The sequence below is a fragment of the Pleuronectes platessa genome, chromosome 21 (assembly GCF_947347685.1).
Source record: "Pleuronectes platessa chromosome 21, fPlePla1.1, whole genome shotgun sequence".
In the NCBI taxonomy this organism is placed as follows: Eukaryota; Metazoa; Chordata; class Actinopteri; order Pleuronectiformes; family Pleuronectidae; genus Pleuronectes; species Pleuronectes platessa.
Genome location: NC_070646.1, coordinates 9920577 through 9947054, shown reverse-complemented (window position 1 = coordinate 9947054; position 26478 = coordinate 9920577). Strand labels below are relative to the sequence as shown.

General features: G+C 44.8%; 1 protein-coding gene across 1 annotated transcript; it reads left to right on the top strand.

Annotated features, from left to right (window-relative positions):
• The first annotated feature begins 16775 nt into the window (after positions 1 to 16775).
• Positions 16776 to 19168, top strand: prr35 (proline rich 35). The gene is made up of 2 exons (XM_053414367.1): positions 16776 to 18184; positions 18346 to 19168. Exons 1-2 carry the CDS (start codon positions 16776 to 16778, stop codon positions 19166 to 19168), a joined length of 2232 nt encoding a protein of 743 aa, XP_053270342.1.
• The last annotated feature ends 7310 nt before the right edge of the window (positions 19169 to 26478 follow it).

Below are 26478 nucleotides of genomic sequence, written 5' to 3'. Positions count from 1 at the left end.
GAAAACCCTGAACTTTATTATTTATAAACACACGTAACCTGTATGGAAAGAGGGGGGGGGGGGGGGGGTCTCTTTAATCACCCATTCCATTCTTTCATCTATTTTTTCCTTCTTGTGCGTCTGCTTGCTGGGCCTCGACAGCCGAGGCAGCCTGATAAACATTTGTTTTTCCTCCACAGCAGCGTGCATCAGATGTATCACTGCGAGGCCTCAATTCTCTTTTTCATTTCCCTCCCAGAATGGACGTACACACATCCATCAAACACACACCGCACATGTGTGCAGCACCCACAGACAATAGCTGCTCGACGTAAACACACCACACGTGCACGCACAGGCAGCAAAACACCATCTCACACATGCACGAACACACACACAAGCACTCTGCGCCACTGGGCAGGGACTAGCCTGAAAGATTGAAAGCAATTAAAACTATCATCTGCAGTGGCTCAGGGCAGGCCCGTGGCTGCGAGGGGGGAGCTGCCACTGTGCATCAGGCTCTCTGTCTCAGCAGCGCGCCCGAGACATAAGAGGGAGAGTCGCAGCTCTCCCCGAAACACACAGGCACTGCCACGGCTCCCCCCCCCCACACCTCCGTAAAGCGCACCCATGTTTGCTCGCACAGGGCTTTGTCATAAAACTGCCATGACGCTTGATCTCGCTGCTGATCTTTCACCTGCTCCCGCGGTTTAGCATCTTCTTCAAGATGGAGGCCCAGAAAAGGAGGCGTCCCACGCCGGCGCAGCTCCCAGTAAAACTCCACGACGGCGCAGCTCCCAGTAAAGCTCCAACGCTTACAGTATCGGAGACTCAGCGCAGGTACATCACGTAATGGGTTGGCCTGAAGCGCGGGGAGCCAACGTGTCTCCAGAGGTGAAGTCACACGAACTGCGAAGCCACGAAAAGTTTAAGTCACGATTGCAATGATATGAAAAGATTGTGCAAGACGCCTTCGGTGCCTGAATAAATGCTTGTTTTTTTTAACGTGCATGTCTTAGGCAAAAAAAGTCAGAAGAGCCTTGGGTACTTGTGTTGGCCAACAGAGGAAATAGTTATTGTTCCAGTAAAATACTCGTGTGGTTTGGGATGTTTCATGCACAGAGACACACACCTCATCAGTCTGATCTCATTAAGTGCGAGTGCAGTAACTCCGAGCTGTTTGGGCCAAACTTCAGCAGTTTACCTGTGTTCTGATCCCTGGGAATGGTGGCTGTCTGCCTGTGTCTGGACTGGCCCTTAACAAGTCTCCTCAGGACAACCACACCACCATTATCATCCACTGTTACTCTTTCTCTCTCTCTCTCTCTCTCTCTCTCTTTCTCCTTCCCTCAGTCTCCGATCAGCTCTCAACCTGTCACTCTCACTTAGCGTCGACATTAGCACCGGTGGTTTCCTCTTCCTGGTTCTCCTCACTCCTCCCTGCCACCATCTCCCCTCGGTGCGTTTGAATACATATCTCCGATATTCTGCCCCTACTTAATTTGACAGGCCCCTGTTTTGTCAGTCTGACAGGCCCATAGCGAGACACTAATAGGCCACGGAGACCACCAGCAAAGGCACCAGCCAGGGTGGCCCCTGCGGTGCCAGTCCCCATCACCCTCCATGTCTCTTGGGGCGATCCGGGCAAGAGAGAGGGGGTCAGGGGTGGGTGGTCAGGCAGCGGTGCTGTCACACCAGGCCACAGCAGACTGGACCAGGCCTCAGCGCTGACACCCATCACTGCGCTTCTGTAACAGACACACACACACACACACACACACACACACACATAAGAGGGTAAAAAGAGCAGCCAGTGGGGGTATCCAAGGATCTAATGACTGCGCCTGCCACTCACAGCCGTCGTCTCAGAGATGGCTGCTGAGCGAGGGAATTAACTCCACGCTGTTTGTTTGGTGATGGACCCACTGTGGAGCAGCTGGGATGGAGATGTGTGTGCAGAGATATCTGTGTGTGTGTGTGTGTGTGTGTGTGTGTGTGTGTTTGTGTGAGTAAGTGTGTGTGTGTGTGTGTCTTCCTCTAGGCCACCTGTCTGACCGATTGTGACCTGCTAAACTCTGATCATGGTTAATTGGTGGCCGGTGGTGCTGAGGAAGGAGGAGGAATCAAAACTGAGACGGGGCCCATTGTTCTTTTGTTTGCTTTCCAGACAGGTGAGAGGATGAATCACGACACTGAGGTGACCACTTGCTTATGACCTCATTTTTTAAATCTACTGATATTTATCAAACTTATATAAACATTTTGTACTTTTCTTAGCACTGCCAGCTGGTTGGCTACAGTGATGTCAATGCTTAACTGTCATTTTTCCATCCTTCAGTCCTCGGTCCAATCTAAAAAAGTCTGTGAATATCACATGAATTGCCATGAAGTATTTTACTAACACTGACGTTCCCTGAAGATGAGGGGAGCCCCTGACAGGGACGTGAACAAAGATTTTTAAGAATTATCAGGACACTTTCTAGAAAACGTTTGAAAAATTCCAGAAGGTATCCCAGAAAATATTTCCAAATAACCACAAGATAAACACCGGAAAAATCACAATAAATCTATAAACAAATCCCCAAAATACCAGGAAATTCCTAGAAAATCCAGGGATTTATCAGACTTTGGGGGGGTTCAGAATTTTTCCAGTAATTTTAAGAGTTTTTTTTCTCAGTTGAGGACCTGAACCCCAATGAAGCCCGTCCCTGCCAGGCTATAGACTTGTCAGTCTTGTTTAAGCTGCTTGAACGAGACTTATTTTCCCTTTTGCACTAAAACTCTGAAACTTTGAGCCTTTAATTGATCTCAAAGCTCGGTGTTCTCAGGACACATCAGAAATCAAGTGCTTGTAAATCTACAAATCCATATAAATTCTGGCATAACTGACCCGACGATCATCTGAAATAATTTCAAGCCTATAGATATAACACTAATGACAGAGTTGAGATCGTTTTCTCAATTACTGACATAACTCATACAGCATCTGTTCTCATTGAGAAACATGGTAAATTCCATACATATCAGAAAAACATTACTACGGACATTTAAAAAAATGAAATGTAACTTTTGCTGAATTTGAGATGTTCTGTGGTTTGCTGTTAAGTATGGGGTCAATGCGTAAAGAAAAAGACATCCTGCAGGATTTTGTCAGTCAGTTAAGATCATCCTGCATTTCTTCTTATCTTTGACTGTTGGCAGGCTACAGTGAAAAAGGGAGAGAAAGAAAGAGAGAGAAGGAGAGAAAAGAGAGAAAGTGAGAGATCCGGAGATGCAGAGGACGTCAGTGCTGGGATGAGAGGGGGTCGGTCGCAGGGGTGGGGTGGGGGGGGGACTCCGGGGGTCTTCCGTGTAGTGAATTATTAAGGTTTACTAATACTTCATAAATCCCCTCTTTGTCCTGTCCATTACCGTCCTGTCACATCCTCTCGCCACCGCAAGACTGACTCACTTGCTTCACCCAGATGACAGAAGTTAAACTGTCTTCCAGAGGAGGTGGAGGAGGTGGTGGGTGGTTGAGGGTTGGTGGGTGGAGGTGAAGGGAGGGAGGGAGGGGGACGAGGAGAGGAGCAGGCCCTGGGGCCCTGGATGGCTTGGGTGAGGGTAAGCGTCAGTTCATGTTTGCTTGCGTGTGTGTGTATGTGTGTGTGTATGTGTGTGTGTATGTGTGAGTGTTTCTGCTTGTGTCTGTGTGAAATCTTGTGTATTTTCCCTCTAATACTAAGTAAACTGTATATGTTTACATGTGCACTTTAAGACGGTGAGTGAGTGGATCTAAAGAAGAAAGTCAGTGAGGATCATTTCACAGATTCGTGCTTCCTCATTAACTCCCACCGCATCCACACCACCAGCTCGCTCCCTGTCCTCCCCGTCCCCTCCTCCATCTCTCCTCCTCCTCCTCCATCTCTCCTCCTCCTCCCAAAACAGCAAACCTTGCCTCAGTGCGTGCCTGGCGGACTATCTCCGCGGTCTCGACAGCCGAGCTGGTCGTTGCCCCGAGCGCTGAGGAGCTGTCGCCTCTCGTTAGTGTCGCTGTGGCGACCCAGAGTCCTGCCTGCCTGCTCCTTGATTAGAGAGTGAGGTGGATGGAGTGTGTGTGGCTGCGTCTACATCAGTGTGTGTGTGTGTGTGTGTGTGTTTGTGTGTGTGTGTGTGCGTTTAGTTCTGTACTCACCCTCCCTCCTGCCCGCAGAGATGCTTTAAAGATCAGTGATTTGGTCAATTGGCCTGGCAACTCCAATCCCACGGAAGGTCATTGATGACTCAATGGACCAGTCAGTGAGGCAGGCTTTCATGTCACTATGCGTGTTCATGTGTGTGTGTGTGTGTGAGTGTGTGTGTGTGTGTGCTACTGACAAAATCAATGAGGAAAAATCTTTAAAGATGTGATCAGGATGTCCAAATTCCAAATGATCACCCAGGCGTGTTCTAATCCAAACCCACACCTGAATTACTTCACTACTGTTATTATGAGATCGGGTGAACTCAACGATCACGTGCAGGATTTCATACAGCAGTCGGCTGTGGAACAACATGTGAACTATTCATATATATAACAAGATATTTTAGTTTGCTTTATTTTTCCCTATGCTGTTTTTAGTGACGGAGCTCTTCTTTCTTTTCCTACTTTTCTGTTGCAGCACGTTGGATTATACTGTTCAATGGTTTATTGCCCTTTGAAGCACTTTAACCACATTTGAATGAAATGCTGCCTAACATGGCGTGTCCTGATCATAAGCTGTATTTCAGTTCAGGGACTGTATCTTTCGGACGATGCGGTTTACCTAGTCCACGAAGACCACAGAAGGCCGAACCCAAATAAGATGGTCTGGTCTATAGAGGCCTTCTGGTCTATAGAGGCCTTCAGTGATTGGTATCACCAGCTCACCCTGCCCTTATTGCCAATGCCTTTTTTAACATGTGTCTTGTCGCTTGCCAGTGTCGTTTCCTCTTTGAAATTTTTTCCGGAACTGAAGCGCAATAAATCTTGTGATAGGTTGGGCCGGGAATGATCCACCTGTTGGAGCATTTGTTTTTCGGGGATGAAGGAAGCATTTTGAGGAGTCTTCACTCTCATTGTGCCGCTGTGATGCATTTGGTCTTGAAATGCAGCCTCCAAAGGACGCAGCCCATAGTCCACAGATATAGAGTGTAGCCATGAAGATGTGCGACATGACTGTTCCCAAGGGTTAGGGGTTGACCCTAAGTGAAGTCAAAGCATCTTGCACAAATTACCCCTTAAGGTTAAGGTTGAGTGTATTGACAGGAGCTTGCTACCACACCGCATCATGTGGCTCCAAGTGCGCATGATAGCAGTTTTCCTATCAAGCCTAACCCCCTTACCCTAACCCTAACCCTAACTCAATCCTAATTCTAAACCTTACCCTAGCCCTAACCCCAATCCACAAAAAAACATGTTCTATAATGTTTTGTGTTCCATTTCCTGCACTAGAAATTAGAAAGGTGTGTGAGTGTGTTTTATTCTGATAAAACAATACTTTGCCTGCCGACTCTTCCTGTAACACTAAAACTGTGATGGATGGTGGCTGACCTTGTGAAAGACTTTGGAGCGGCAACTGTCTGCCTGTCTGTTGCAGGATCACCAGGTCAGTGAGTCGCAAGACCCTGAGGGAGCCATAAATACTGTGTGTTATTTCACTTCCTATATGCCCTGCCCTGGGCACAGCTGTCCATCTCTGGACAATTTCTCTGCCCAAAGGGAGGACTGACTGACTGACTGACTCCACGGACCTTGTACATGCACTGCCCATCTGTCTGGGCCTGTCTTTCATTCACCCCCTGGAAAACAGAACCAGACAACTTAGTTCAGTTTGGTTTAAAAATACAGACTGGAAGGTTGAGGTTTGATGTAAGAGAGAAAGTAATGGTTCCTTCCACAGATCAATATTATTTCTCCCAAAAAATCCAAATAAGTTACATTATAATTTGTTTTACTTGAATTTTCATCCATTCAAACAGTGCTGCTGGATGTCAATGTTGCACTTGCAGCTTGACCGGCCCACCAGTTTTCCCGGACAGCAACATTGACTTTATATAAAGATGGATGACACATCTCTACTTCCTCCTATTGTACAAAACCTAAGCTTACATATCCCAAATAAAGGGTTTTGAAGTCATTTGAAACAAGAATCAGTGCAGCAGTGATAAAAGTCTGGAGCCACAAATACCCAGTTCCAGCCAATGAATACTCTAAAAACAATCGCGAGTCAGTCTCAGCTGTCAAATAATGAGGTTTCGACCCATTTATAAAGCATCAAATAACTAATTGAAACCACTCTCAGAAATATGAGCAATTGACAAAATGACAGAATCATTATAAAATGTAATAAAATTTGTGAACCTTGACTGTCCCATCCACTAACACGGAGGAGGTGGTAATCTAGGTTCTATAATGAACATTACTGTTTAGTGGGTGGCGCTACAGTGTCACTGTGGTAGGTTTAAAAAATACTAATCTTCTTGCAAAGACTCTCAGGTTTGGACGCCTCTGAAAAACCCTGGACTACATTCATGACAATAATTATTTAATGTCCAAAGCCACTGTTATTTTGAGAACTTGATTTCTACAAAAACTTTGCATGTGTCTACAGCATAGTTTTTGATCCCGGATGATATTTGATTAAGGTTAAGTTACGCGACTGAAACACGTGGGATTAAAATGAGAGGAAGATCAGAGATTCCGTCCATAAAGAAGCACACGTGCAGGAATGTGATTGGACACGAACTCTAGACTCAGGCACCATTCCATCTCCACACTTTTACAAATCTTGTTACAAAATCTCGTCGTCACAAGACAGAACGATATGACCCGTTCTCCATCAGCCGTCCTCTGTGTATCACAGCTCCACATCATGGAAGGAGAGAGGACGAGAGTCCTCTCTCCAGTGGGAACAACAGCCAGCGAGAGGGAAACGACTCCCCTCTAGCTACAGCTTCCCGACTTGTTTATTTGCTAACTGGGTGGGGGGGGGGGGGGGGGGGGGGCGAACATATGGTTTGCTAAAACATGGACTTGTAGTTAGGAGGCCGAGGCACCCTAAGGGATGGAGCTGACGGGCTTTGGTCCCTGTCTCCCTCAATTTCTCCCGCATGGACAGCCAGAGCTGAACAGCCGTCCTCCAGGAGTTAGCAGCCTCTCTCTCTCTCCCTCTCTCTCTCTTCCTGCTGCCACCTACACCCATCCTCAGTCAAACCCAGAGATGGTGAGGAGGGGGGGGGGATGTGAGGGTCCCCACCGGCTTTGGGGTGTACATGGGGGGTGGAGGATGGGGGCTAGGGGCTGGGGCTGGGGGGGCCTTGCTGCAGCTGGGGAAACTGACTGACACCATCCTCTGTTCCCTCGTCCCTAGAGTGTGTGGTACTGCTCTGAGCCCTGTTGCTGAGGGAATCAAAGCCCAGATCCCAGCAAACGTGCTGGTCCTGAGGTCCTCACACATATGGATGTTCACTGTGTGTCCCACTCCGGACCCGTATGACACGTAACCGATACTTTGCACTTTGGGAATTTGTCTGAACTCAACGTGAAGACGATGAAGCGAGGTCGGACACGGCTTTGGTTTTTAGGAGGGTTGTCAATGACCTGCCAGCTACTGCAGCTATCTTATACAGATCACTGCACTGCGACACACACACACACACACACACACACACACTCACACCCTCGAGGTCTATGTGTTTACGGACACACTCACTCACTCACTGGGATCAAGGCGCTAATGCACACACATGGTCTCACACACCCTGCATTGATGAGCAAACATATGCACACACTCACAGACGCTCCCTGTGGGTCAGTGACTTAATATGCACATACTTACACACACACTGGGTCAGTTGTTGATAGACTTGCACATGCACACGCACGCACACGCCCCGGAGGTCAGCGTCGTGATGGACAGCAGGCCTGATGTGCTCTGACAGAATCGGCTGCTTCCTATCATCTCCCCTTGCGTTTCCCCCCCGTCAGGTGACACCCACAGGTGCCCTGCATGGTGAGAGCGAGCCCACCTCCTGTGGGTGTGTCTGGGGGGCAGGTGGGGAAAAACGGGGGGGTCGCAGACAGAGAGGATGAGCGGGGGGAAAAAAAGCTGGGTGACCCAGGCACCAGCTGCTTCCTGTCAGCGATCCCACGGCCCAGGCGCGGGTGTGAACTCCACCTCTCGTCACACTGGCAGGATATGTGAGTGATAAGCAGTGCATGTGAGGCATCAGCTGCATCCCATTCCGAGCGAATGCCTCTGACAGACAGACAGCAACAAGCCCCTCTCACCTACTGATTCTGCCTCAGAGACGCAGCCGCATCGGATGTTTGGATGCAGAGAAGGGCGTAGATATCTCCAGAGAAAACCCCGGAGTGACATACGTCCAGTCACGACCGAACGTTGATGTCTGCCCTTTTCAGATATCAAGGCAGCTCACTTTGAAGGCTGCATTTCCACCTTGGAAAACAGCCAGTGTCTGTCCAGCCCTCATCTCTATAATTGTGTGAGTGGGTTCATTTAAGTGTGAAGCCTGGAAATGTCTCACTGTGTGCTCCCAGCACTGGTCCCTGACATATACAATGGGGACAGTTCACCTCTGCAAAGGAGGCACTTGGCTGATTCGACTTTTGGATGAAGAGAAAAGGTCTGACATAGGTTTAAAGACAACAATAAACATTGAAAGAAATTCTTTCGTCATTTCGGGAAACACGAACGATGAGAAGATTGAAGCCAGTTGTGAATCTGATGCTTCAGTAAGCAGGAGTCTGGCTGCAGCTCCACAGCTCACATGTGGGGCACTACATGTGAGGGGACTATTTCTTCAGTGAGTTTATGTAGTCATGAGGATGCCGGCAAACCAGCAGAGACTCACTGTGTTCATTCAGATACCAAGTACCTGTCAATATCTGACCTCTTATGAGACATTGTAGTTCTGGATGGGGGTGAGTTGTATCAACAAGGTTGTTTTTCTTCTTTTATATGCCGCTTTAACCCATTGAGGATGTTTCATAAAGAATTGAGGAACAAGGGAAGATCACATTTTTCTTCAATTTCTGGAAAAAGTTCCTTTCTGGAGTGGAGTGGAGTGGTAGGAGCAGTGTTGCCTCTAGAAATAATATAACCAGGATCAGCCTGGTCTCACCAATTGGCACATGAACAACACACCAATATCTCAGTGTGTGTTTTATGTGCATTTTCTGCTCTTCACTTTTCGGAATATGCAGAATCTGTTGGTAAGGGAGGAGATTTTGGGGCCTGAAGCCTTCTGGTTTCCATTTCTGATTGGACCAATCAAGTTTGAGCAGGCCTTCTACTTTATCTGATGTTATATACAGACAACTGTCAATTGAGTTTAGCCAAAATGTCGTCTGGACCTAAAACACCTATAAAAAGTACTGTTTGTGTTATGTGTGGGTAACATTCTACTAGTCAGGCTGTAAACAGCGAATGAAAATGGAGACTTGGCGTGGATCTCCACTTTCTACACCGAAAAATGTAAAATATTTGCCTTTGACCCCAGAGGCTCATTTGTCATCAGACGATGGCCGACGGGCTTGTAGATTACTATAACTCTAACCACAGAGGTGTTAAAGGACCCGTGACTATAAACCATTACATGAAATAAATTGCATAGACATGAAATATGTGATGTGGCTATTTAAACATAATCCCACCATAACACAAAGCTGCGATTAGATGGAAGCCTGGAAGTATCTCGAAGATATTTGCACAAAGTTAAAAGTTTCTAAACTTTCTCAACAAGCCTTCTCTCATTCACTCCAGCTCTCGCAGCCATTATTATCCCTGATTTTTCCAATTGTAGTTGTGTTTGTCCACACACACACACACACACACACACACACACGTTAGGCATCACTAACGCCTTAAGAAATTAAGGACAATTTAATCGTTCAATTTTGGGAGACGTCCACGGCTCCGAGCGTCACCTGTCCTGCTGAAGTGTCCTTGAGCGTAAATACTGCAGCTCCAGTTTGCTCCGGGACTCCTCGAGTGCCTTGAAGGGAAAGCAACAAAAAAAACCTCAATTAAACGGAGCACCTGCAGTGTATGGAAAGCATATTCCTGCAACAATGACGTAAGATGCTCATTAGCATGTTAAAGACTATTAGGAATATTTGGAAAATATGAAAAACATACTTGGTGCTGAAGAAAAACCAAAGGAAGTCACCAGAGGCCGTGGGCTTGTGCTGTCACAGGGGCTGTGTGCTGGCGAGGCTGCTGCTGGAGCCGTGCTCCTTTGAAATCGAGGGGAGGGGGTTGTGGTGAATAATTGATAGTGGCTGAGAGCGATATGAGTTTAGTTAATGTGCCCAGCAGCGCCGGCTAAGAGAGGAGCTGTTAGCGAATCCACCTCAGGCCTAAAACTCAGGCGGTGGAGAGGGCCTGGGCTAGAGGTCACCGTTGAGACATCTATCTTCCTATATGTACAACTCTCTGCTACATACAGCACAACTTCTTCAGTGGTTAATGCATATGTGTGTGTGTGTGTGTGTTGAAGATTTCTCTTAATGTGCATGGGTTTGTCCGTGTGTCAATGTGTATGTGTGTGTGTGTTTGGAGGCATGTGCACAGCTGGATCTCCCTGGTAGCAGTGTTGTTTCCGCCCTCAGGTTCCTTCCTCTGAGTGGTAATAGAGTGCTCCTGTCAGCCTCCCCAGATGCCGCTCCATAAGGACCCGCAACTCCCTCAACTCGCCAGGAGAGTTGTGCGTTCACACGGCGCGACTCCGCCGCTTCAAATGTGTTACTTTTCCCTGTGAACTAACAGACGTGTGCCCGCTGATATGTGTTCGCTTGTCCCCATTTGTTTGTTTGTTTGCTGGTTGATTTGTGTGTGTGTGTCAGCAGGATTACGCGCACACTACCGAACAGATTTCCATGGAACTTGGTGGAAGTATGTGAAAGTGTCACGGGGGTGGATCCAGGAATTTATTCTTTACTTTCTTAAGCACTGCGTGATAGGACCTTTTTTTTTAAACATTTTCATTGAGAGGATAATCCCTGAATTGCATTATGGGAGGTGTAGGATTAAATATTTGAATATCTGCATCTGTGGCATTTTGAAATTCTTTTTAAGGATCTGATACCTTGTGTGTCCCCCTAGATTTATGGAAGTGCAATGCAAAATCAGATAAGCTGATATCATTTATATGATTAATAATCAACGTCATTTATTGTTAATTAACTGGATCCATCTGAAGTTTGAAGATTAAATTTAGTTTTTTTTGTTTTATATCATTACCTCCACCAAGGAGGTTATTGACTCTCTTCAATTTCCATTGTGCATTACATTCTGTAAGAATCGCACAATGTCACAATCAAAAATAGTGATTTTGAGTTTACTTAGTTCTGATCACACTACAGACCCATACCTGGTCTCATATTAAATATTTAAAAAACAGTGATCACTCAATAGCAATGTGGATATATAACAAGTAATGTAATTTGATTCAGGGAAAACATCAAATATTACTCTACTTATTTTGTATTTAAAAAACCTAATATTACCAGTGGATCTTGAAATTATATTTTATACAAAATGTCCCTTATATTATATATCTGCTTTTTCCAGTGCTCCACTGCAGTTACTAGATATTATATTATAAATTATAAACAAAATATCAGGGATAACCTTTGAATCATCAAGCAGGCAAATGACTAGAAATCTAGAATTTAGAACTTGCAACCAAGAAATTATAAAAACACATTTGACACTTTTAGATTTTTTAATCTGTGCATTTTGGATATCTTGTCATTTAAAACCCAATTGAAAAGCAGTTGGATTTAGAAATGTGTCGTTTTTAAAACCCCAAATCTCTTGTCAAACCAGAAAGGACAAAGAGGATGAAGGAAGTGTCAGCGCTGAAGTTGGTCAACACTTAACACATTTACACTTAACAGAGGAAACTGACACGTCTGTGTCCCAAGTGTCTCTGCAGTTGGAGAGAAAAACAGCCTCTTACTCCCTGGGAAAAAACTGACAACATCTCCCATGTGCCTTCGCTTTCAGAAGAAGAGGATCCTTCTCCTCCTCCTCCTCTACTCGCTCCTCCATGTCACAGTGCGCTCCTGTCCTTCCTCCTGATTTACCAGACATCCTCTTTCCCCTGCTGTCACATTTGGTACAGATGGTTAGGCTCTATGGAGTGGCCTGTCAGTCCCCATTCGGCCGCCTTCGTGTGACAGGGGGCCTGATGGTTCGTGAAGGGCCCCCGACTTCCCCCAGCACACGGACACTGAGGTTTCTCTAAAGGGGGGCTCGCATGCGCACTCCCCACCGCGCCACAGGAGAGAAATGAAGAAGTCGGAGTTCACCCAAAGCCCGCCATGGGCTAGGAAAGCCAGAGATGGAGGGAGGAAAGAGGGAAGAGATTGACAGGTGGAGGTTTGATTTGGGAGGAGACGGAGGAAAAGGAGGAGATGAGGAGTGAGTGGGAGACAAAGAGAGGGATGGAGGGGGCAGGAGGGGGGAACAAAAAGAGTAAAAAAGGAAGTGAGTCTGAACTGTCAGTCCTGGCCTGTGGATGTGGTCTTTTTAACCCATTCAGTGCCCTTTACCACTAATCACTCCCATCAGAGAGACGTTGATCCAGATACCCCCCCTCAACCCGAACACACTTCAGCACCACGGCTGTTGTTGTGGACGGAGGTGAAGTTAGGCTGAGATCTCCCAGCCGCCCCCAAACACACCTCTATACCTGAGTCACACACACACTGACAGACAAAGATGTGGCAACAAATTCCAGTTTCCCTAAAACTGTTACCAAACAAGGAAAATCATCCAAATCAATAACTGAAATATTGATTGAAATCAGGAGGTTTAAAAATCAATGATGAGCTAGATTATGAATTTAAGGAGACAAGTTTTCGGTGTGTGAAGGATTTTAAAACTTGGAACAAACAATATCCAACACTAATCAACTATATTATAAAACAGTTGTAAATCTGTGTGGTGTATATTATAGGACTTTAACTCTATCACAACGACGCTCAATAACGTTTTCTAATGTGCCATTAATGTAAATTACAACGAGAGAGGAGAGAAAAGCAAACTGTGAAATAATCGGATAATGATGATCTTCTTTTTGTGAATTATTTAAATACTTTATTTACTTCTACCACTCGCTGCTGGAAATCGTACTGTTAAACTAGGAAATATTGGATCTTTGTCAAGTGAAAGTTGATTGAAAATATGAAATCATGAATAACATTTTAGATGTTTTTTTTTAGTTTTTCCTCTCCTCTTTTTGTTCTTCTTGTTTTTTCTTTTTCTTATTTTTTGTTTGGCATTCTTCTTCTTCTTCTTTGTTTTCTCTATAGAAAGATTTTAAAGAGAGAAAAAGAGAGAAACTCCAGTTTCATCTACTCCTCACCTGGATACTATTAAATTCCAGAAAAACACAAAGGATGTAATTAATTAAGTAGTTAAAGTGTATAACTGTGTAGTTTCAGTGCAAAACATTTGGTTTTTAAATAAAAGAAAACATGTCTCTCCTATTGAATGAACTAACGGGGACAAATGCCACCTCCACCCTCCGTTATACAAAGAGAAGCCATTGCCATCCAAACCTTTGCCAATTTTGTGTAAGTTGTTATATTGCATCCTGGCTGCAAGGTAGAGAGAATCTGACAATCCAGTGAGGGGCGGTGGAGGGTGCAGGGTGGAGGGTGGAGGGGGAGCTGCTGTATTGTAGTGCCTCCGGGCACTGCTCCCAGTCAATATATATCTCCACACACTCGCTCCTGCGCTCCCCATTTGAGCGCTGCCCTCTCAGAGCCGCTGCAGAGGAGGAGTGACAGCCACACACACTGGGACAAGCTCTAGGTACGGACCAATGCATCCCTCCTGCGCTTTCAAGTAGCTCATGGCACGAGAGCAGGTCAGTTTGTTAAGATTAAATTGTATTGTTTTAAAAAAGAGTTTGAGAAGAGGCCTGTTACATGATGCTTTAACTGATGAGGATACTTTTAAAGCTTATTGTAAACGGCAGAGCTTTTATTTTGTAGTATTGGAACAAGAAAAAGCACAAGGTTTGAATTGTAAACTATTTTTTTAAAGATGTCATTATGTTGATTTATATATATATCTATAATGTTATTAAGAGTAATTTATATATTGTACATACTTTTGAAATCAGAATTTTCCAATTTTAATTTTCTATTCAAAATCACTAATTTGGAACATTTACATGTTACTGTATAATGTAGTTTTGATCCCTGTTATATTTGTTTTAATCTGAATTAATATGATCTTGATATATTACATTATTTTTGTCACATTGCTTCATCTGGTGTTTTAGATAAACGCCAACAAAAAACAAAATTTCATAAATAAGAATATTCACCTAATATTATACAATCTGTTAACAATTGTTTGATTGTAATATCAAATGAAATTCAGCAACTACAAAGTTAAATGACAATTAAACTGCAATTTTTTAAATCATGTTCTTCTTTTGCAGATCTTTTTTCCAGAGGGAGACCAACACACAACAAATCCTCCTGATTTTAGGTAAAGTATTTATTCTTTCTTATATATGTAATTTTTTTAATAACCCAAAAGCTGTTAAACCTTGCATCCACCTTCCTTGTGTGTTTTCACTGTACAGTGTATATCTGTCCCAGAGGTCGTCCGTGGTGTGGTCGCTGTCCCATGTAACTTGTCAAAGCTTTTACTGTGGTGAACCTCCTTAATTGCAACAATAGATGTTCAAGCGGTGAAGCTTGTTTGATCACTGGCCCTAAAAGCTTAAAACAAGACCGCAGGGTTGAGATATGGGGCAGCGGCGAGGGGAGGGAGGGAGGGAGGGCGAGCAAAGTGCACAGTCAGTGGAGAGTGGGGCGGATAGCGGTGGCCAGGAGAGGCTAAAAACGACAACTGTAAAAATGATTTTTATTGATCGGCTCGTAGCAGCAGCTGTTAGGCTCCATTATGAGCTCAAAGCCCAGGTCAGGGGCCCCAGGGAGCCAATCAAATGGTCCACCACTAACGGGCCAACTCCGAGGGTCCAGTTGGGAGAGCGGTTGGCAGCGGCCTGCCATCCTCTGTTAGACTCACTGTGTCTTTGTGCCATGGCTTTTAATGATGAGGCTGTAACATGAAGGCCTCTCCATCACCTGTGTCTGCTTCACTGACCCCCCCCCCCCCCTCCCCCCCCCCCCCCATTACATCTATTTCCTTAATGTAAGACACTGATCAGAGCAGCCGGGGAAGTTTAAAATTTGTATTTTAGCGCGGGACCCTGAACTCCACACACACACTTTCATCTTTGAGCAACCCGAGGAAAAAATAAAAAAAATAAAAGCCTCACAGCAAGTGAGTGTTTTAAGTTGAGGAGCAAACTCGTCCTCACATCTTCTCTCACCGCAGGCATCTCCCACCGGCCTGGCTCCGAGAATGAAAAGTTTTCTTTTTCAATTTAACTAAAGAAAAAAAACCACACATTTTTGTGCGGTATTTTTATTCATTTTCTAGGAGTGGAAGAGAGGGATATTAATTCAAGTTATTGTTGTGGAATTCTCGTCTTTTAAAATGAAGACTGAAGAAGAGGAGGAAAAGAAAATTGTTGTTTTTAAACAGGAAGAGGATAAATCTAAATATTTGCAAAAGAAGTTCACTTGAAAACACTAAATATGAGGTGAACAAACATTTCACAAATGAATTAAGATAAATTAAGATATTATTATAAATCAAACAAATATAAAAAAAGTTTTTTTTCAGCTCCTCTTATAATACATGTTAAGTAATCAATAATTACAATAATCAAAGACTTTTTTATATCTTTGTTAAAACATGAACATATTATAATTACAGTGAAATCGCTCATAATCAATGCTTATATTGCTTATTGAGAAATAAACTGTGAGCCAACTCCAAATGCAGACGAACAATCTGAGTACAGGAGATCAGTTGAACTTATGCACCATGTCCTGACCCAGATCCCAGTCCTGGCACTAATGACGCCCTATAGGCACGATGCCAGCCTCTCATTAGGAACCAGGCCCCAAACCCCCCCCCCCCCCAAACTCCTCTCTCCTCCTATACCCGCCGCGATGCAACCCGCAGCCTGGCCCTGCACCGCCTGTAGCCGGCCTCCGAGGGGCTCCGACCCCTAAACTCGAGCAGGACCCCGTGAGAGTTTCGCAAGGGCCCCCCCCCTGCACAGGTGCAGAGTCCCCTGTGATGTCCTCTTTCAACCCCCCCCCCCCCCCAGCCCTGGGCCCTGCTATAGCGCCTCGTGCTGCACTGGAACTAATGAGTAGTGGCAGGTATAGTGAGAACGGAGCAGCGCGGGCCTCCCTGCAGTTAGGCTAGTGGCGACCCTCGGCCGAGGCAGACAACAAATGTGCTCTCATAAAACACATATGTGCATAATGATATATGGCACCCTTCAGTGCACACACAACTTTGTCTCGGATGTTGAGATTCTCACGCAGAGCTTCGTTTCTGCAAGCTGTCTCCTTTTTCTCAGAGTGAAATCAGGAAGAGAAGAATATGTGACATGCAGGCGAAGGATGAAATATCTGAACTTTCAATCGGTGTTTGATATGTTGATGTCCTGCAGTCGTATTCATACAAATCTGTCTTTTTTTCACAGATTCTGCTTCACCTCTATCAAGAAAATGCTTGTTTTCATCCCCACGTTCCTGCAAAACTGAAGAAAAACTGAAATGTACCCTGGCACAACAGATACACAACCCTAACAAAATCTAATCTTGAAGTGCCATCATTTGAATACAATCACAAAATCTTTATTAATATCAAAACTCAGTCATGTCCAAGGACGACGCGTGCAAAGTGACGTCTGCCAGCAAACACAAGGAGCGCAAGCCCAAGAAGCCCCACTACATTCCCCGGCCATGGGGCAAACCCTACAACTACAAATGCTTCCAGTGTCCCTTCACCTGCATGGAGAAGTCTCACCTGTACAACCACATGAAGTACAGCCTGTGCAAGAACTCCCTGTCCCTGCTCATAGAGTCGGACTGGCCCTATAAGAAAGGCAACATCCTGCACCCGGACCAGCTCCGGCCCTTTCAGCAGGCACACGGCCTCCAGGCTCCCGGGAAAGAAGAGCTGGAGCAGGCGACGCGGGCCGCGGAGAGACAGAGGCTGCGGAGGAATGTGGAGGAGGAAGGGGAGGACAGGGAAAACCAGGGACTAAAGGAGGAAGAGGAGGGAGGACAAAGTGAGGGAGCAGAGAGCACCAGGCTGGTGAAGCAGAGCTTGAGTAACAGCAGGAGCAGAGGAGAGGCTACAGAGTTCGCCGCAAAGAAAACCAAACAGCCAGAGTCAGAACTTCTGATGGCTGACATGCTCTCCCTAGAAGATCAGCTTCTACGAGCTCGCTCTATGGAAGTAGAGGCCCAGCTTAAACACTACAAGCTATCCAAGGCGTGTCTGACAGCTCCCGGGCTGCTCTCGGAGCAGTGGCGGCTGTTAGCGTCCGGCCACTCAAAGGCCAAGTCTGATGGAGCTCATCCCAGAGTGAGCAGCTCGATTCCCTGTTACCCTCCTCCCCCGAACCTGGTGGATTACCAGGATCCCACTGGACTCAATCTGTCAGTGCTCGGGGTGGGCTATCCCATCAGCCCCAGCCTCTTCTCCTACATGAACTCAGCCATTTCCAGCCCTGCCGCGGGTATGACAGCCCAGACCCACGCGCAGCTCGCCCAGCTTCCCTTCCTGGCGTCGGCGGCCCAGCTGATGCACCCAGCCTCCGGCACGCACGCGGACAGGGCTCTCATCCCCCCTCGCCTCTACTACCCGTTCCTGTATGAGCACGCATTCGGACCGGCCTCCGGGCAGAGCGACGCCAGCAAAACGCTCAAGACGCCCACAAACAGTCTCGAAACAAATCCCCTGTCTGGCTTCCAGCCTAAAGTCAATCTGTGGAAAGTGCCAGCTCTGAGGCCTGGCGCCACCGCTGGCTCCCCGACCGGCTGGGTGTCACCTCAGAGAGACTCCCTCGACCAGGGCTACAGGCCGGGGGATAAAGTGCAGGCTGCAGCCAAGGAAGGCAAAGCGAGCTGGGGTCTGAAGAGGACGGGGGCCCCACTGGGGAACCATGAGGCCCCCGCAGAGAAGAAGCTGGCAGTGGGCTTTACTCTGGACCTCCTGAAGAATATTCAGACTGCTTCAACTCTGAACATGGCAGCTGAGAAACTTCCTTTCCACAACAGGTAAACATTTTCTGAAATTATTCTTTTCTTATTTCATGTTAATTATTGTTAAAGAGTATCATAATTAGTTCTACCATAATATCTGCAGTGATTCTACATCTTTGCTGTATAATTTCAAAAGACGTCTTATTTGAAAATGTCTAAATAACTCTAATCCTCAGTTTACAGGAGGCTCAGCTTCAGACCCGGCCCACTGAGCTGTGGTACAACGAACGTCTCACCAGTCCCAGAAGTGAAACGTCCTCTATCTCAACATGTGGAAGACCCATCAGCCACGACTCCACTGCTGCCCAGACTACGGGAGACGATCCCTCGGAGTCAGTGGGTGCTCTGCTGAGTGACCTCTCCAAGGCCCTGCAGGAGTACCAGGAGGCCGAGCGCAAAATCTCCCACCTGGAGAAGGAGGACCTTCCCGCCCAGCGCCACCTCTGGGATCACCTGAGCAAAATCCGCAGCGAACTCTCCCACATACACCAGGCGCTGGAGCGGACTGCGCGCCAGAGCGACGGGCCCCTCGACCTCTCAGTCAAGAGGGACTCAACGAAACTGGCCGTCGACCAGGGCTCGAAGGAGGATGGCAGTCTGAAGGGCAACAGTACAGAGACGGAGGAGGAAGAGGACGAGGAGCTGGAGGAGAGGAAGGAGGAAGAGGAGGATGAGAGCGAGAGGAAGGCGATGAAGGCCTCGCTGGAGAGCCGCAAGCAGTCGTTGGACATTTTGATCAAGATGAGTCAGGCATCGGTGGTAAACACAGAGGTTTTCTCTCCAAGTGGACTCGGCATCAGGCCCAGTCCGGCCGAGGCCCTGTGGCCGAGCAGAACGACAAAGTGCGAGGCCGACTCCAGCGTCCTGCTCTGCCCCGACGGCCGCTCTGTGGTGTTCACCGACATCCCGGCCTCGGCCAAAACCTCGAAGAGACCCCCGTCCATTCAGCGGCTGGAAGCTCAGTGTCCTCCGAGCCCTCTGACAGCAACTGACAACTAAAGCCGTCTCCCTCCAACTGTAATATAACTGACTCTGTCCACAAATGCAGTTATTGTTACCAGCATGCCTTTGAGTTTCACTGGCTGGACGGTCACTATTATTCTCAGTTTACCTTCACAAAAAAAACTAAAACATTTTGCACCTTATAAGAAAAATGAATGATAATTTGGAAGAGAAGGATTTTAATGCACTAAGAAAATTGATTGTTATGACAATATTCTCCAGAAATAAAATTTTAAGGGTAAGCTCAGCACTTAGTTATTCCCATCAGGACGATTTAAACGATTAAGTCCATTTAAATGATGCTGAGAGACAATCCTCTGAAGGGATTTGTAAATACTGTATTTAACATACATGTAAGTAAAATGTTTTAAAAGTGTAAATGGTTTTATATGGATGATGTCATGTTGAGCTGAATTAAAAAATGAAATGTATTATACACACACCGTATTTCTTTGAATAAAATGCAGAAAAAAAACGCAGTGTGTCAGTGTTTTTATGAAGGTCGAACAAAAAAAGAAAATTGGTAAACCCAAGAAATAATAAAACAATAATAGATTTTGATCAGATTGTGTGAAGTGAAATTATTAAGTTGGAATATGAATTTGTCCCTTCCTTTATCATTTAGAGTCTGCGTAATAGAGAAACATTGGCAGCTCAACGTCACTCTCCTCTATCGGCCCTGACAGAGTCGGCGATGCTAAAGGTCAGGGGCGTCGTTAGGCCTGTTTTAGGGGGGCTGAAGCCCCCCTAAAATGTGCTTCAGCCCCCCAAAATAATTATTGTGATTTTTTTTTTTTTTAATTAAACTATTGTTTTACACATGGACAAGTTATTTATAACTCTAACATGCTACATGTCATTTTAAATTGACTTCAGGGCCATGAACATGTCTTCTGATCTGATATTGACCTCAACCATGAATAAATTGAAATAAATGTGTATATATACAGTAAATATATAAATGATAATGACTTGTGTGTGTGTGTGTGTATGCGTGTGTGTGTACGTGTATGTGTGTGTGTGTGTGTGTGTGTGTGTGTGTGTGTGTGTGTGCATGTGTGTGTGTGCGTGAGTGTGTGTGCGTGTCAGATGGGCGTGGTCAGTGTGATGGGTGGGCCCTCAGATGAGATGATAGTATTATTATTGTATTGTTGTCATAATTAATATATAGATTTGACCAAATGTAAAAAAGTTAAGAAACATTGTTTGTCTATGCTCTGCTGTGTTCATATGAATAGTAGCAAACTAAATGAATCACACTGATTTGTTTCACTCCAACACTGTGTTAATTGATCAATGAATCCTGTATGTATATTCAGAAAGACAGAGGTAGATGTTACTGTACTAGTTATTTTTATTCAAAAAGTTTAACATATTTACAACACATCATTAGATCATTTCAAATATGTACAAAGGGGGACAGGGGAGGGGTTTGTTTTGAGGAGTAGAAAAAGGTTGAGGGCGGGGGCTTCTCCACCTCTTCTCTCTCCTCCAGCTCATCTCGGCCTCCTCCTTTCTGTAGCTCAGTCCCATAGTTGGAGTTTTCTCCTTCTGCAGTTTCGTTTCCTTTCGGCCCTGAAGCAAGCACCTTCTCGTTCTCCTTCTCCATGTTGACCTCCACCTCACTGCTCACTTGTGCAGACTTACTTCCAGAATTTTAGCCTTGGCCTGACAGTCAGTGAGCTCGGCCAAGCAGTCAACATAGGCCCTGACGCGAGCATGCCCTTTCTCTACCTCCTTCGTTATGACAACATCTTTGTCTTTCAGCTGGTTTTCAAGCTGCTCCACCTTCTCCGTCAGGGCCTGGATCTCATTCTCCTTCTCCGTCTCCATCTCCCTCTCGGTCTCAGTCTCAATCTTAATCTCCTTCTCCTTCTCCTTCTCCTTCTCCTTCTCCTTCTCCGTCTCCTTCTCCTTCTCCTCCTCCTTCTCCTTCTCCACCGCCATCTTTATGATATCATCTCTGTCTTTAAGATGGTTTTCCAGCCGCCACACCTCCTCCTTAAGAATCAAAATGTTCCTGTTGGCTCGGAGGATTTCGACATTGTAGATCGTCACAAGTTTCTCCTTCTCCTTGTCCTTCTCCTTGTACTTCTCCTTCTCCTTCTCCTTCTCCTTCTCTTTCTCCTTCTCTTTCTCCTTCTCTTTCTCTTTCTCCTTCTCCTTCTCCTTCTCCTTCTCTTTCTCCTTCTCTTTCTCCTTCTCCTTCTCCTTCTCCTTCTCTTTCTCCTTCTCCTTCTCCTTCTCCTTCTCTTTCTCCTTCTCCTTCTCCTTCTCTTTCTCTTTCTCCTTCTCCTTCGCCTTCTCCTTCTCCTTCTCCTTCTCCACCTCCACCTCCACCTCACTGCTACATCCTGTATCAGGCTGAGGTGGCTCCTGGTGCAGCCTTGCTTCCATCATCTTCATCTTGGCCTGACAGTCAGTTAGCTCAGCAAGGCAGTCAAGATAGGCCCTGAGGCGAGTGCGCCGTTTCTTCACCTCCTTCGCTATGACAACATCTTTCTCTTTCAGCTGGTTTTCCAGCTGCTCCACCTTCTCCGTCAGGGCCTGGATCTCATTCTCCTTCTCGGTCTCGGTCTCAATCTCCTTCCTCTTCTCCTTCTCCTTCTCCTTCTCTTTCTCCTTCTCTTTCTCCTTCTCTTTCTCTTTCTCCTTCTCTTTCTCCTTCTCCTTCTCCTTCTCCTTCTCCTTCTCCACCGCCATCTTTATGAACTCATCTATGTCTTGAAGCTGGTCTTGCAGCTGCCACACCTCATCCTTAAGAGCATTGATCTTCCTGTAGGCTGTGAGGAGTTCGTCATTGAGGATCTTCAGAATATCTGGTTTCTCCATGGTTCACCACAGAGAGTAGATCTATCTTTTGAAGAAGCTGTTGGATGAGTTGATGCACTGTTTTCCGAAGAAGTTTCTGCTCTTGTCTGGAACTTGAAGTCAAAAGGCTTTATGTCTGCAGGTGACAGGATGAAATAGTGTGTAAGATTTAGGTGAATTTGATCTATCAAACATTCAATATAAAACAATTGACACAGATAGAGAGACACACGCAGAGAGAATGAGAGAGAGAGAGAGAGAGAGAGAGAGACAGACTGGCTGGTTTAAGCGAGAGATTGAGAGAATGAGAGAGAGAGAGAGAGAGAGAGAGAGAGAGAGAGAGAGAGAGAGAGAGTGAGAGTGAGAGAGAGAGAGAGAGACTCCCCTCCTGCTACTTGTGTATCTGGTTGCCATGGAAACTCAACTGAAAGCACCGGTTCTCTCCTCACTGGGAAGAGAGGAATCTAAACTCTGAGTGCACCACTCAAACAACTATAATTCACAAACTATAAGTCCTATCTGTGAAATAAAGACACCGGGAGAATTCCAAGACTTTGCCGGACACACAGATATATTTGAAATTTGTGAGAGTAAAAAAATTGGACCGTGTGAGCAAGTTATGCAAGTTGATGCTCCTTCCAGAAAAGTTTTCCTTGAAATAACATTAGACCCAATGGAGAGGGATTGTTTTTTTCCTTAAAGGAGCTACACACCTCATGTAATGTGCTCCTAGCATTAACTTAAGCTTCCGTCAACTTGTCCTTCAACACATTCAAACTACACATTAACCAAAAAATCACCAGTAAATGTTTTTTGAAATAAAACTTCCCTCATCAATCACCATTGCACCAAGCCCCTTTGAGTTGAATTTGAATCTGAATTTGATTTGCAGTGATGGAAGCTGTTTGTTTTTTTTACCTGTTCTTAAATACTAATGTTAAACACCAAGGTTAATCTTCCCAATGTTACAAAACACATCGTTTGGTAGAGTAAGCTGTGAAATGGGAACATTTCCTGCTGCTACAGGTGCTTTGTCCACAATGCCTCGCTCTGCCTGGCCTCGGCGACCTAACGCTACTTAGCATTACGTTAACACATATCACTCATTAAGATAAGCAGCAGAAAACACAAAAGAAGCCAGCAACAATAATTTCACATTTGTCATAAAAGCAATAGAAAACAGCACAAAATCAACATGTAACAGCAGAAGCTTCATATTATACAGTGGTTTAATTTCAAACTTGAATAATCACCCTGAATTGTATTGGTTAGCATGCTGGGTAAATACAGAGAGAGAGAGTGAGACATGACTTACCTCAGTCAAGGTCAGAGTGCAATAGCAACTGTCTTAAACGTTAACAGTATTTAAAGCAATCAACAGCCAATCAGAGGTCTCCTATCAAAATACCAACTTTGATGCTGTTCATCAAAGCATCAAAGGAGGTATTGAGAGAGTGTCCCTGTCAATCAAAATAATCTTCTATTTCAAATCTTAGCATCTGGTTGCTATGGTGATAGAATCACCTACTGATGATGAAGTTTTGCGATCATTTATTTCTGTAAATAAATTTGTTTCATTTTGGTGGACTTTTAATTGCGTCATTCTTGCAGCATCTGATCTTTAATTTTTTAATGGCTCCTGTCTTATCACCTTCTTGTCTTAGTATTAATATATATATATATATTATATATATTAAATATATATATATACAATATATACTTACATATATGTTTATATACATATACATATGCATGTATACATACATACACATACACATTGTGTGATGGTAGAAAATGTATTTTGTTTCATTTCATTCTCTATTGTTCATTTCGTCGCAGTATTTCATCACAAACGAACATGTGAACATTATACAACCCAGGATATTTCCAAACAAAATTCAGACTTAAATAGTTTAAATTTATTTTACCAAGAGGTTCATGTCACACTGTTTGGAGAATATTTAAGAAAAGACGATTTTCTACAACCACAAAGTGTTTTGCAGCAGAAAATACATTCATAGGTGTCTATGGATGAGATTAATACAGATCAGAGCTCAAACAAAACCTAAAGAATCACGAAGACGGATGACCAATTACAATACATATGACCAGGGGTGGACTGGCCATCTGGCATACCGGGCATCGTCCCGGTGGGCCGTTGACCCAATGTGGGCCGGTCTGGTCCGCTATGTTTTTTTTTTTTTTTTTTTTCTCCTCTTCCTCTCTAAATTCCCTCCAATTGGGCCGGCCAATTGGCTACAGAGGGCTGGCAATGTGTTGCCAGCATCGACACATATTATTGGTCTATTGTTTGTCATTGTCAATCAATCATGGGCTGACAGTGCTGTCAATCACAACACAAACCAGGGTGGGGCGGGACGTCATGGCATTGGCGGGGGGAGTCGCGGGACGGGCTGCTGCTGAGACAGAAACTTAAAATGGATAATAAGAGTAAAAAGCGCCCGGGTGGCGCTGAGAAGCATCGGAAAAAAAGCCTAAGTCTCTGGAGGTGGAGGCTGCTAAATGTGCCAAACTGACGGACCTGTTTGGTGCCGGGTTCACCAGCCCAGCAGCAGCAGGTGCGCCGGGAGACGAGCGAGGAGGACTCGACAATGATGAGCGAGTGGAGGCACACATGGTAAGTAAAATTTTTTAGACATGTCCAAAACAAAGTAGAAAACGTTTTTGATTTTGTTTTAATATGCCGAATTGTGATATTATGGGTTATTATTGTTCAGATGATTTAGCTAAGCTAGCTAAGAGCTGCTAACTTCGTTTACTGTTGCCATAGCAACACTGTTGCCATAGCAACAGTAAACTTTCTGAGCTGTAAATAGAGATGCAGAATCAAGCTAATTCTTTTCAGAAGTTTTATTGTGCTTATGTGTTGATCCTTAATGGTGTGATCATGTACACTAAATGATCAATTATTCTCCATTACAGGTTGTTGTGATATATTTGAGGAGTCGTTCTCCCTCTGTTTTATATGTGGACATTTGGGACCACTGTTAGAATTTGGTAAGTTTATCATGTATTTTTTAATGTATAAATTCATACTTCATAATTATAATAATTTTCAAAAGGTTTTAAAAGAAACACACATCCAAAAAGTTCTCAACTCTAGGTTCAGGACAGAGGAAAACATTTTCTTTATTTTTCAGACATTATAATGTATCCATGTCCTTCTCCGGTTGACCACTTGACATGTGAGAGCCTGAGGAGTTGTTCCCCCTCTGTCCATGTTCGAGGACTTGCTCTCTGTCTGCCTCCACTCTCTGCCTTCACTGTACCATGTCTGTTGAGTCTCCTCTAGTCTGGTGAGTTTATCATTTTTTATGTTTTATAAAATCATACTTAATTTGTGATGATTAGAGACATTATAATGTATCCATGTCCTTCTCAGGTCGACCACTTGACATGTGAGAGCCTGAGGAGTTGTTTTCCAGACACAGGTAGAGCTAACAGGGGCGTCACCCTTGGCCTGCCCTTTTGGGCTTGGCTTCAGCTGCAGATCTAAAGGCTGCTTCCAGGGGCATGGGGCCCTCAGCCTTTGTTTTTCTTTGCTTCTGCACCTTACAACATACATCACACCTTATTTTCACACATCCAAACACTGTTTACACCACTGACGCGTAACATATTTTACACATCCCACTACGTAGTTAGAGCTATCTTGATTTGGAGTTAAATAAATTTACTTTTGGCTTGAGAGGTTTGTGTGTGGCCTCCCTTCTTGTTGCCATCTTTGAGCTAGGTGGTAACAGTAGTATGCATGAGAGAAGACACCGCGAGATTTGTGGACTTCTATGTGGTGTCCGTTGATAATGTAGTGGGCTGGTCTGGACAGACAATGCCAGGGCTGAATTTTTGTCCCAGTCCACCCCTGCATATGACTAACTGGATATGAAATGACTTCTACAAGAGGATATGACATTTTGATCATTTTGCGCAATGTTTGTCAGTAGGACTTCCTGATATCTTCCTCAACGATGAATGGACACACATTCTGTTCATCCGCTAACTGCCCTACCTTACACATGGCATGAGAGTATGATTATATAGGTCAGATTTCAAAAACATCTCAGAGTTCATTTTTACTGTTTTAGATTCTTAGTACTGGAGATCCTTAACATCTTTCTGTCTAAAGTCGATTTTAGGTCTATTTAAGATGACGTGCACTGTTTGTAGTGATCTATTAATGCCAAGTGCAACAAATTGGCAGCTAACATGGTCTATAAATGAGGCCTAACTGGTTTGACCGCTATAGAGGCTTTTGGAATATATGAACTTAAATGAACGGCATTTCAACGACAATAAAGAACCAATGTCTGCTGCAGATGTTCTTTAGAAATTTGTATTATTGTACAAAGATAACAAGAACTGTAGGAGTAACCTTTTGTACTTCATTTCTTTGTCAACATAACACACCATTCATTATGTAAGAGAAGTTTTTTATGAGATCAAATTCTGACCTGATGTTTTGACAGATTCTTCTT

What these genes read in the sequence shown, in the direction of transcription:
- prr35 (XM_053414367.1), top strand. Translation starts at nt 16,776, where the DNA reads ATGTCCAAGGACGACGCGTGCAAAGTGACGTCTGCCAGCAAACACAAG. An exon ending in AAACTTCCTTTCCACAACAG is followed by an intron (nt 18,185 to 18,345) that starts GTAAACATTTTC and finishes TCTAATCCTCAG; the next exon opens with TTTACAGGAGGCTCAGCTTC.